Below are 12222 nucleotides of genomic sequence, written 5' to 3'. Positions count from 1 at the left end.
CTCCCCCTGCAGCCCGCCCGCCCGCCGGTCCGCGCCATCGGGGGCCGGACTGGGGGACTCGCGGGGTGCGGGATACAGGGGCCGGCGGGGGACGGGATGAGGAGCGGCGAGCGGCACGGGGGACTGCCAGAGCCCATTCGCCACCATGGGGGTACGGGCCCCCTCAGCCCGGCCGCCGGAGCGCTCTCGAGCTCCCTGCCTGCGCCGGGGGAAGCGGCCGGCCTGCCCGGTACTGGACAAGGGCTGTGTCCCCCCGCCTCCGTCATGCCCACGGGCAGCTTCCAGCGGAGAGCTGGGAGCCTGAGCCCGACTTCCCCCTGTCCGTACCCCCCCGAAGCACCCTGCACTCACCGGGGCCACGGCAGCCCCGCGAGCCGACCCCCGCCACACCGCCGAACCGCCGCCGGTGCCGGTGGCACTGCCGGTGCCGGGCGCCTCCAGCTCGCAGCGCCGCCGGCCCGCTGAGCCCTCCCCGCCCCAGCGCCGGCCGGCCCCCGGGGCTGGGCCAGCAGCGCGGGGGAGGGCCCGCGGCGGGCCGGGGTCTGCCGGGGCCCTTCCCGCCCCCACCGCTGTGCCTGGCCGGCCCTGCCCGCCCGTGGCTGCCTCTGGGTGTACAGTCCCGCCTAACCACGGAGCGGGGAGGTTTTGGGTGCTTCCAGCCCTCGGGGCAGCTCTGAGCCTCTGCCTGCCGCCCAGAGACACTGTCTTGGAATGGGGAGGGCTTTGGGGCTGCAGCGGGCTGGGTATCCCCACGGCTGGGGTCAGGTGGGGTTCTCCCCGGCTAGCAGCTTGGTGGGCAGGCGGGGTAGCCCCACAGCTACTAGTTTGTGTGGCGGGGGTCTCCCCGCAGCTAGCAGCGTGGAGCGCAGGGATATATCCACAATTTGCGGGTTGGGGAGCAGGCTGGGATACCCCCACGGTTCACATGCAGGAGGTAGGAGTAGCCACATGGTTTGCAGGCTGAGGGCAGGGGTACCCACATGGCCTGCGGGTTGTAGGGCAGGCTGGTGTAGCCCCGTGTCTAGCGGGACACAGGGCAGGTGTGGGGGCCGCACACTGGGCTGCTTGCTGGGCGCCAGGAGATGCTCACAGCCTGACCCCGCTCCCCCCACGGTAGGATCCTTCCACGGCTGCCGGGAGCACGTCAGCTGCTTTGGTTCAGACAGAGCCTTGTAGGGTAAGGAAGCCGGTTTCTTCCCAGTGACAGCAGCGGCAGAGCTGGCAGCCAGCCTACCGCGGCGCCAGCCCTCGCTCCCTCCCCGTCTGCCTCCCTCCTTGCTTCCCTCCTTCCCTCCCGGCCTTCCTCCATCCGCCGGCCGCGGCACTCACCGGGCCGCACGCTGAGGATGGCGCTGCAGCAGCTGGACCCCACCTCGTTGGCCGCGGTGACAGTGTACAGCCCGGCGTCGGCCACCCGGGCGCTACGCACCAGCAGCGTGTGCCGCTCGCCCTCCGCCTTGATGGGGCGCGTCGCGCTGCTCCGCAGCGGGACCCCGTCCTTCCTCCAGGACACTGTCGGCAGAGGCGGGGGTCACGCGTGGGCAGGAGAGTCCGAGCTTTCCCGGGCTCTGCGCAGGGTCTCGGGGAGGCCAGGCGCTCCTTTGCCTGGCCTGAGGACCCATTTGCTATGGGGAGCAGCCCCGGGATCCCACGGCCCTCTGACAGAGAGACCGGGGCTGGCCCCTATCTGCTTCCGAACATCCTCCTGCCCTCCAGTGGAGACTGGAAGAGGGAATTAAAGCTGCTTGGCTTCTGCCTGGCTTTGGCGATTGGCACCGGCCCTGGATACCCAGCTGCCCCTGCGTACGTCTTGGAGTCCCGGAGTCCATCAGCCCTAAACTTCTGCTCCCGGGAAACCACCTGAGCTGTCCCAACAGCAGCCCAGAGCATCAGAGAATCATAGAATGGTTTGGGTTGGAAGGCACCCTGATGGTCGTCTAGTTCCAGCAACACCTCCTCCGCCATGGGCAGGGGCGCCACCCACTAGATCAGGTTGCATCACCCGTCCCTGCCCGCGTAGGGCTCAGTGGCCCTTCTCCCACTTTCCCAACAGCCCAGCCCAGCCCTGGGGGACAGCAGGCACCCTGCTTTCTGCACCATGTCCTGGCACGCAGTGCTCAAGCACTTCGTTCATTTCTGAGGGGAGGAAGGGCAGAAGGGGTGCTCCCAGGACGGGCACATCACCTCCCCTGAGATACCCAGCTCAGCACTGGGTGTCCCACACCGCGCAGGTAGGACATGGACATGCAGAGAGTCCCTCTGCCATGCTCGTGCCCCTGACACCCAGCCCCACGGTGGCTCACCTTCTGGCTGGGGGTTGGCTGTGACAATGCACTTGAGCAGCACCTCTGCCCCCACGACCACTGTCATGTCCTGGATGGGAATCTCAAAGATGGGGGCTTCCAGGGGGTCTTCACCCGCTGACACATAGGAGTCATCTGAGGACTCTGCACAGGGAGAGATGGACCCCGTGGCTGTCAGCAGGGTGACATGAGTGGCTCCTGTGCCATGCTGGGCTGCATGTAGGCAGAGCATGGGTCTCCCAACCCACTGGTCAACCACACCCTTGCTGGAGCATCAGTAGGTACTTGGGCCATGCAGTGGACAAAAAGGCCACATCAGGATCCACATGGCACAGAGCAGGCAGTGGGAACAAGACGGGGGACAGGTAGCATACAGTTTGTGGTACATCCCCATAGGGCATAAGAGATGAGGTGACAGGGGAGTGTGGAAGAAGGAGGGTTGTATAGCCTGCTGCACCCCCCGCCCTGAACTTCCCCCAGTCCCTCATGGGATGCTGGCTGCTGCACCCCAATACATCAGCAAGCACCTCCCAGGTCCCTCCCCTCTCATGGCCCCAGCACTTGGACAAAAGTCCTGGGGCTGTGCCAGGAGCCTCAGACACATGGGCCTGGCATTTCTCTGGCTAGAGCAGAGCCTAGAAGAAGCTCCCAGCCCAGGTATAGTCTGGTCTAACTGCTCCATGCTGGAATGGGCAGGACACCTCTCCCCCAGCCAAGCCCCATTCCCCTGGGGAAGCTTGGGCTGCAGGCCCTGCCTGGACCACCAAGCATGGCCCAAGTTGCCATGGACAAGTTGCAGTGGGTGCCCTGTGCCCCAGGCCAGGGCTCTATGCTACAAGTCAGCCCGCTGTATCTTTTCTGTGCCAGGCAAGAGCAGTGAGAAGATGGAGAAGACAGCAAGCGTTGTAACCTCAAGGCCCAGCAAACTGGCAGCCAGGCTGGTCTGTCTTATGGCACTTTTTGGTGCCAGCTACCCTAGCCTCCTGAGTCACAACCCTCCACTCCACCCCTGGGCTCCCCACACTTCCCAGGGGCAGGCTGGAGGTCCCCCAACCCACCCAGGGGCTGGCCAGGCCAGCTCTGTGCCTGCAGGAGGGCAGAAAGCCATGGCCCTACCTAGCTCTGGAGAGGTGGGCCTGGCTCGGCGTCCCTTCCCCTTGCTCCGTGTGCTTCTGCTTTCTTGAGCCATCCGGCCACTCTCTTTCTTCTCTGACACTTTCATCTGCCTTCTCTCCACCTCCCTGCCCACACCATGCTGTCCTGCCCAGCTTCGTTCCAGACGAGCTTCCTGCTCCATCCCTGGCTTTGCCCAAGGCAGGAACCGCACTTCCGTGGGCGTCTCCGGCCGCCGGTACAGTCCGTGGGGCACAGCCAGTCGGGCAGCCAGGGCTTCACTCACTGCCCCAGGGCCACGGGCAGGGCCTCCATCTGGGTACGGGCTGCCTTCGGTGGGACCCACCTGCGAGAGGGCCACCCTTCCCTGTGGACTGGCTTGTGCCAACGGCCACTGCTCCTTCTTCTTCACTTCCCCAATGCCTTCTTGCTGCAGACCCTTCCTGGCACCTGCATCCTCCACTGAGCTGGGCAGTCCAGCCACACCACCCCCCCCCACTGGGGCTCTCTTCCCACGCTGCCCCCCTGGCAGTGGCTCCCCATCAGGTCCCACCAACACCACACTGGAAAGTGCCAGGTGCTGGATGACGTGTGTGCTCTCTGCTGGCGGACAGGTCTTGGGTGGCAGTGCCTTGCGTCCGCCGGCGCCCTGAGAGGAAGAGGTGCGGGGGGCACGGGGTGCAGAAGGCTCGCTGATCGCTGGGGGTGAGGGTGCCGGAGGCAACCCGGCTTTGCACAGCTCCTGGGAGCGCCGCAGCTGCTGCTTGGAGACTGTCCGCTTGATGCGTGTCAGCTCCTCTGCAAACTTGTGCTCGATGGCATAGACGCGGTTGGCGAACTTGCCCCGTTCGTCAAAGGATGCGGCTTTCTGCCGGAAGGCCAAACGCCGGCACGCTGCCGTGCTGCCCGGCTCCCAGCGGCCACCTTCCCGCAGGTCCTCCCGCGAGCCACCCGGAGTGCTGGCACGGCGCGAGCCAGTGCCAGGCTGGTCGAAGGAGCGCGTCTTGCGCAGGGGCAGGTTGGAGCGTGCGGGAAAGGGACTGTCCTGCTCCAGGCTCCTCTGCCGCTCCTCAAAGTACTGCAGCCTCTCAAAGATCCTGGAGCCAGCACGCACCAGCTTGGGGGATGCCCGGACAGAGATGCGGCCAGAGGTGTCACTCATAGGTGTCTGCGGACGGGACTCTTGTGTGCTGCCCTGTGAGTACCCAGATGACTTGGGCTTCTTGATCTTCTCCTCGTACTCCTCAGGAACGACATCCTGATACTCTACCGGCACCGAGGACTTCTTGCGAGGGGTCACAGGTGTGAAGGAGGGGATGCCAGGGCCACGGGCAGCAGGCTGGGACACGATGCCCGTGGGTGGCTGCAGGCATGTGCCAGCACGAGGAGATGGCGAGCGGACTATGGGTGGCTTGGCAGTCAGCGGCAGGGCAGCGGGGGATCTTGGGGGCTCTGCACCAGGCTTTGGAGAGATAGGGCCTCTGTGAAGGTCATCTCTCCGGTAGCCTCCCTGGGGGATGCTGCTGCAAGGGCAAAGGCAGAGGAGCATGGCTTAGAGACCACCCTTGTACCTGCTTGGCTGCACCCCAGCTTCCAGCCTGCACCACAGTGCCCAATGGGGCATAGCAAGTGGGTCAAACAGTCAGGGCAGCCTTGTGACTGGGGAGACTCAAGGGGTCCCAGCAAGGGTATCTGGTCACCCCAAGACCATTGGGAGCTGGCTGGGTTAGGTGAGAGTCCTGGGCTGCTGGGACCCCTTGTCCAGGGGTACTCATGGAGCAGAAGGGTGATGCTGGAATACTCAGTGAGTCCCCTCCCCAGGCCACCATGCAGACAGGACCAGGGGCTAGGGGGTGCCCCAGTTTGCTGGGGTGTCCTGGTGTGCTGAGGCAGTGCAGCCTTGCCAGAGGGTGTCCCCAAGGCTGCAAGCCCTGCCTGTACACATGCTGTACATCGTCCTATCCCACTGCCCCCAGAGGGGCTTAGCAAACGCAGAGCAGAAATCATAAGGTGGAGATGAGGTTCTGGTGGAACAAGCAGCCTTAAACAAAAATAGAGCAAGATGGAGGTCAAAGGAAGAGGCCTTCAGGAACCAAAGGTGGCAGGGAGGGACGGGGGCTCTGAGCACATCAGCAGGATCTGAGGAGGCAGCATGTCCCTGGACCCTGCTGCCACCCCTGTACTGTGGGCAGACACTTGTCAGTGTGTGTCCCAGGCTACTGTGCACCTCTGGTTCCCGACACTGCGGGATGCACAGAGCACCATGGAGGGGTGGAACGGGAAAATACCCACGGCATAATCTGCGGGTGAGGTACTGCAGTTCAAGCAGTGGCACAGGGGATACCCCCAACCTCAACCTGGCCACAGCAGAAAGGGACCCCACTACATCACCCCCAGGCTGTGTTGCTCCCAGCCTTCTCACCAAGAACAGGCTGCCTACTGCTCAGAGTCCCCACTCCTCATCTAGGAAGGTGAAGGCAAAAAAAGCCCAGGTGGAGGGAAGGAGATGGCTGCAAGAGTTGGAAGGAGATGGCCCCAGCGCGATGTCCCCTCCGTGTGCTTCCCCTGGCTACTTACACATGGAGTGAGAGCGCCCGTCCTCGGTACAGGCTGAAGGCGCTGCCGTACGGGTCGCTGGCCACCGAAAGGCTATCCTCTGACCCCCAGCTTGTGCCCACCAGATTAGCCCGTGATGCCCGCACCAGCGGCTCCACGCCCAGGTGCCGCACCTCAGCGCCAGGTGGGGCCGGCGTGTTTGCTTGCCTTGGGGTTCCCTGCGGCTGCGGCCAGGCAGCGGGACGGAGGTAAGGTCCCCGTGCAGAGAGGCTGGCATCCGTCTCCTTCTCCACCACGGTCTGCTGGCTGCCTGACCAGCTGGAGCGCTCCTCTGCCTGTGACAGGGCCAGCACCGAGGTCGGTGTTGTATTCATGGAGGCGTCCACGAGGGTGTCAGACCCACCTGAGAGAAGAGGGATGAGCCAAGACTGGGTGCCTGAGGGAACAAGCTCAGGCACCTAAAGCCTGGCCAGCAGAGGCCTTGTGGGGAGGCATGGCCAGCAGCCAGTGTCAGGGCTCAGTGCCAGCCAGGTGTCCCTGCTCACCCGTGGGGGTGCTGAAGGCCGTCTCATCCTGGAGATCACTGCGCTGTGTCACCTGGGGATCGCTGGATTCATCTTCACCTGTCTCCGAGTCTGAGTGGGAGGGAAGAGTAGGGAGTGAGTGTACAGAGACAGCAGACCACACTGGTACTGCCTGTTGCAAACCCATTGGCTCCAGGAGCACGAGAGCAGTGTCCAAGCAGCTCCAGGGCAGGAGGCATGACTGTGACCTGCAGGGACAAGCCGCCAGTAGGGAAAGGCAGGACTGAGAGTGGGAAAGTCCAGCAGGGCAAGGGCAGGCAGGAACAATATTAGATGATGGGAGAAAGGGAGGCAGTGCCAGCAGTGGGAATGCAGCTGGCAGAGACGGCATGGGGACAAAAAAGCAGGGCAAGGAGACAGTGGAAGTGACAGAGCAGGGTGGCAGGCTGGGAAACAGGGTCCACTATGGGGACAGAGATGGCATTGGGAAGAGGTCTTCCTACCGTAGCTTTGTTTCCTGCAGGAGCGGAAAACTTCGCTTCCATAGGGGCAGCAAGAGAGAGAGAGACATCAACACCCGGTTATCGGCCCGGCCTGCGGAGACGCGGGGGGCAGCAGGGGGGTCCCTTTTCCCCAGCACTTCCCCACCATGTCTCCACTCTGCACCACATTCATTGCACACCGCTCCAGTGCTGCACACAGACCCTCTCCTCACACACACAGTCCCACCTGTGCAGTGCACAGCACCATTCCCTCCCTGTGCCACAGCCACATCCTGCCCAGCAGGACAGCCACCCTCTCTCCCTGGAGCTGCTGACCTCACCGCTGCAGTATCCACACATCCCTCTGTGCTCCACAGTGCATCTCAGCCTGGGGCTGGACCGCCCCAGTCTGTGCCCCAGCTGGGTGCTCCTGGGGGTGCTGGAGCACACGGACACGTGTCCATGTGCACGCAGCCTCCCCCTGGCATGTACAAGTCCATCCTCTGCCCCACCAGTGCAAGTGCTGTACAATACAGCTGTGCTCCACAGCACAGCTGACATTGATAAAGCCAACATTCTCAGGACAGGGCATCACTGAGAGCTTCCCCACACCTGGCAGGATGTGGCAAGGCCATTTCAGCATCACCCTAATGTCCCATTCCAGGAAAGCTAGTGCCATGCTGCCAGGGAAGGACTGACTTTCCTCCTTGCCACTGCCCAAGCCCTCACAAGCTGCAGCAGCAACCTCTGCAGTGAGGAACATGTCCCCAGCCCCACCACTGCTCCTCTCCATTGCACTCTTAAGGTGTGAGGGGGGCAGAGAACCCCTCTGCAGCCCAGCAGACGACCAGCTGCTCCATGCACTGCTAGTGCATCAGATTCCCAATCCTGGCCACAACAGTCCGGTAGCCCTTGAGCAGGTCGAGCTGCAAGGCTGGGAGCAGGCCAGCTGCATGGGGGACACTGTGAGCTCCTGGCTGACTGGGACCCTGTTTTGTGGCTGGCAAGATGCAATCCAGCCCTGCCCAGCCTCTGCTCGCTGCCCCTTGCAGCACGGTGGTGGAGCCCATCCCGGCACACTTGGGGCGGCGGGGGGGAGTCGGATCCTGGTAACTCAACGCACCATGCGTGAAGCGCCCAAAGCGCCGCGAGTGGCCGGTCTTCTGCAAAGGAAAAGAGAACAGAGCATTACCCATGATACAGCATGGACCCGTCCTGCCACAGACACGCACCGCTGCCGCGCCTCGTACGCACACACACTGCACACGCAGCACCACTCACACCCACAAATGCTCACACGCACTCTGGCACGACACATGTCGTACCACTCACACCCTCCCACTGGCAGGGCACACCTGCCACCGCTCACATGCACCCTCGCTGCACGCCCGCGGGTACCCACAGGCACACGCCCCCGCGCACACAGAGATGGATGGGTGTAGGTGGGCACGTGTAGCGCATGCCCGGCCACACACACTCACACACACCTGTGCGCACGCGCACACAGAGTCCCCTTGGTGATGGCACTGTGAACCCCAGCCCTGTGCTGCAGCCCAAGCCCAGGAGTGAGTCCTGAGCATCCCAGAAACCCCAGAACTGTTGCCTGTAGTTGGCATAGCCTGCAGCAAAGTCTTTGCCTGGGCTGCTGCCCAAGTGCTCTGCAGCCCCTTCAATGCCACCCAGCCAGTATGGGGATTTGGCCAGCAAAATGTCTTCCAGGCACTGGCCCAGACTCCACCATGGCTGCCGTCCCAGCATGGGGACAGCATCCTCCATCCCCTGTAGAGGCCATGCCAGTTGAGAGAGAGGCTGCCTGGCAGCACGGGACTGGCCTGTTGGTGTGGGGTTGGAGACATTAGGGCTGCGCTCACCCATGCCGTCTGGGCAGGCAGGTGGGACCCGAGCATGGGGTGGAGGCACCAGGAGGTCCCTGCCAACTTGGCTGCCCTCTGTGCTGCAGCCCAGGGCCGGGCACTTGCGTGCCAGGGAAGGGACCAGCTGAGGGCAGCCTGTCTGCCAGACCCAGTGTGCACTGACGCCATATCCCAGGAAAGCAGAGGGACGGGGTGATCTCCTAGGCAGGCAGAAGTGGGAATGTGGAGTGCAGACAGGCAGGGCTGGGCTGCCAGGACTCAGCATCCTTCCCAGCCAGTCTGGGTGACAGGGTCTCCCCAGGACACTGATGGCCCATGCCCTGTCTCCCCAGTGTGGAGCCCCGGGCTGGACACACATCTGTCCTGAAGCCCTTCACTCCACCAGCCCCTCCGGCCCCGCCACCCCTCCGGCTCCCAAGCAGGTCACGGAGAGCCAGACCCCAGGGACAGCCAGCCACCAGGGATGGACAGCCAAGCATGGCGAGCAGTTAGTTGCCCTTGAAGGGCAGCAGGCTCATTTCACAAGGCCCAAAGCTGCTGCCACTGCAGGTGTGCTGCCTGCACATGGGCAGCGCTCAGGGGTTCCCACAACCCCCTGCCTGCATGCAGTGCTGGCCAGAGGGCAGCGGCTGCACGAGACACATTTGTATTCAGGCTGAGCCAGGCTTCACCTCCCCTTCTCGGCTGACTGTGCTGGCTCTGGCTGGAAGCCCGTCTTCCAGGACAGGGAAAGATGAGTGATTAACTGCACCATCGGCGGATAATTCCCCCATTAAAAAATGAAAATACAATTGAGTGCCATTATCGGGTACTCTTGTGGCTTCCCCGGGGACAGGCGCCATCGGCTCCCCATCAGATATGGTGACTGCACCCAGTGGGCCTGGGCTCCACTGCCCAGAGCTACAGAGGGGCTGAGCCCCCTCCCCTTCACCTCTCAACAGGTCCCTACAGGATCAGGGCACACCGAGGGGTCAGGGCACCTTATAGGATCAGGGCACCCTGCAGACTGGACCTGCCTCAAGCACAGCACCCACCTGCAGCCCACTAGGGAACAAGTGAAGGGGGATGCAGAATCAGCCCCAGGACAGGAGATGGAAAGGGGGCAGGAGCAGCTTAGGGCTTGGTGTGGGGTCGGAGTCTGCATGAAGGGGATAGACAGAGAGTGGGGGTAATTCTCCTGTGTGGAATTTCATTTGCATCTTGGAAAAAGGGGTGGAGTACCCCAGGAGCACACTCTGTGCCTACCCAGCCCGGAGTAGAGAGAAGAGCTGGCTGGGACCCACACCCAGCTTCAACCCTGCACTGCAATGTAGCTGGGTGACACCTGGAGTTGTTTCCTTCCTTCCCCTGTGCCAGGCATGGATCCACCTGCCCAGGCTGGGGTCCTGCACTGGCCCAAGCATGGGGCATCCCTCACCGTGGCCACGGGGCCTAGGGGAAGTGAAGGATCACCTGGGACCATGGAGCTTGCCACCACCTAGCACGTGGAGCCCAGCACCACATGGCACTGCTGCCTATTGTGTGAGACAGGCAGGCAGGGAGCAGTGATGGAATGAGGTGGGGAGGGAGTGAGTGACTTGCCTGGTGCAGACGGACAACTGCTGTGGCTGTTCTGATACCCCTCCCGTGCTCAGCCAGCAGTGAAGGACCCTGCTCTGCCACACGGACAAGCCCCTAGACTTGTTCCCAAATGCAGATGGGGCAGCCGGGCTGTGCGTACCATCCTGCCCCAGAGGGACCCTCTGCACCTTCTCTCCCTGGGGACCTGTGTCCCGTCGCGCATCTTCCACCCCTGGGAAGGCGCTGCGCGCGACAGCCTCTTCCCAGTCCCTTCTGGGCCACCAGGCAGGGCGACAGCGGGGAGGCTGTGCATCGGGCTTGTGTGCCCGGGGGAATTGGGGGCGGGGGGCTTCCTGGAAGTATGTTCCCCATCCTCCATCCCCCGCCGAGGCCAAGTGACGTCCTTGTTCCTTGCTCGGCAGCGGAGCGTGCGGCGGGCCCGCGAAGGAGCCTTGCCTGTGCCAGGCATGCTCCTGACGCGGAGGGGATGACGCATGCAAAGCCTCGTCTCCAGCTCCGTGACCACCGCCAGTGGGGCTGGGGGGAGCCGTGGAGCAGCCTCCATTTGCTGCCCCGACTCCAGAGGGCAGAGAGGGAAGAGAGGGGCGTGGGGAAAGCCCCGGCGGGGGTCCCAGCCCGGGTGTTGGCACAGGAGGTGCTGAGCCCCTGCCCTCTGCCCCTCCTGCCCGGGCTGGTGAGGCCAGGCAAGCAGCTGGCACCTAGCTCTGCAAGCGGGGCTGAAGCTGGTGCTGTGCAAAGCCCTGGGGAGCCCCAGGGGGCAACGGAAGGGCTGGAGGGACACTCCCATCCCCATCCTTATTCACATCCCCATTCCCGTCTCCATCAGCATCCATTCCCATCCCCAGCCGCTCTCGGCACTGCCCCCTTCTCCCGGCACCCGCCGGCACGGCAGCCTGGAGCCCTTACCTGGAAACGCTTCTTCACCCAGATCTTCTTCATGCTTCTGCAGAGCCCTGCCGGCCCGGCGACACGGACTCAGGCCCGGCAGGACGGCAGCCCGCTCCCGGCGGGGTCCCCGCTGTCAGCACGTCGCGGCAGCAAGCGATGCTCCGAGCATCCTTCACCACCGACAGCCGGGAACGGTGGAGGCAGAGGAAAGGGCTCGCCAGGTTGGGCTCTCGGGAGGGCTGGAGCTGTGAGCATGAAGCATCACTGGAGTGCTCCTCCCTCCATCCTTCCCCCGCCTGCCTCCGCCTCCGCCTCCCCGCTAGCCCTGGCACACAGTGACAGCGGTGGGGGACAGGCAGGGCACAGGTGGTGGGGGGCGAGGGCCACTGTCGTAGAGGGGAGGGAGGGGCATGTCTGAGGCGGGTACATGGTCTCTCCACCTCTGGCTTTGTCTACACGGCAGCCAGAGGTCCGAGCCCCCTGCCAGGCAGTGCAGCTGTACCACTGCTCCCTCTCACCTGTCCATCCTGCCACACTGCCCAGGGTAGGGGTTGTGCTTGTCTCTTAGGACACGGTCCCCCACTGCAGCCCCCACACGCAGACCAGCTGGGATAGCAACAACACAACACAGCAGGGCACTGTGTGCTGTCCCCAAAGTGCTCCCACACAGGGCAGCTCCACTGCCACAAGTCTGCACCCAGCAGCACATCTGCCGTGTGCCATGGCACTGCCCCGCTAAGACACAGGCTCACCATCACTCTGCCAGCCTCTGCTCAGCCCCCCACATCCTCCAGTTACGGTAATGCAGAAAGGTCTCCTTGCCGAGGCACGAGCGTGGGTCACAGCACAGCTGTACATTGACAGGAGCTAATATTGGCACAGTGCTTCACACCAATTCCCC

General features: G+C 63.6%; 1 protein-coding gene across 3 annotated transcripts in view; it reads right to left on the bottom strand.

Moving 5' to 3' along the window:
* The window catches only part of SPEG (striated muscle enriched protein kinase), a 38742-nt gene that overhangs the window by 19189 nt on the left and 7331 nt on the right, over window positions 1–12222 (bottom strand). Inside the window, exons 2-6 of one of the 3 annotated variants that reach the window (XM_058840494.1) lie at window positions 6518–6607; window positions 5994–6375; window positions 3420–4939; window positions 2304–2447; window positions 1330–1512 (exon numbers count right to left, since the gene is read on the bottom strand). In XM_058840494.1, coding sequence (XP_058696477.1) covers window positions 1330–1512; window positions 2304–2447; window positions 3420–4939; window positions 5994–6375; window positions 6518–6607 — 2319 coding nt within the window. The remainder of the gene's footprint in view (window positions 1–1329; window positions 1513–2303; window positions 2448–3419; window positions 4940–5993; window positions 6376–6517; window positions 6608–12222) is intronic. The other 2 variants (XM_058840497.1, XM_058840495.1) reach the window with 2 other exon arrangements.

The sequence above is a fragment of the Poecile atricapillus genome, chromosome 5 (genome assembly GCF_030490865.1).
Source record: "Poecile atricapillus isolate bPoeAtr1 chromosome 5, bPoeAtr1.hap1, whole genome shotgun sequence".
NCBI lineage: Eukaryota > Metazoa > Chordata > Aves > Passeriformes > Paridae > Poecile > Poecile atricapillus.
This window is presented reverse-complemented; position numbering and strand designations above follow the sequence as displayed.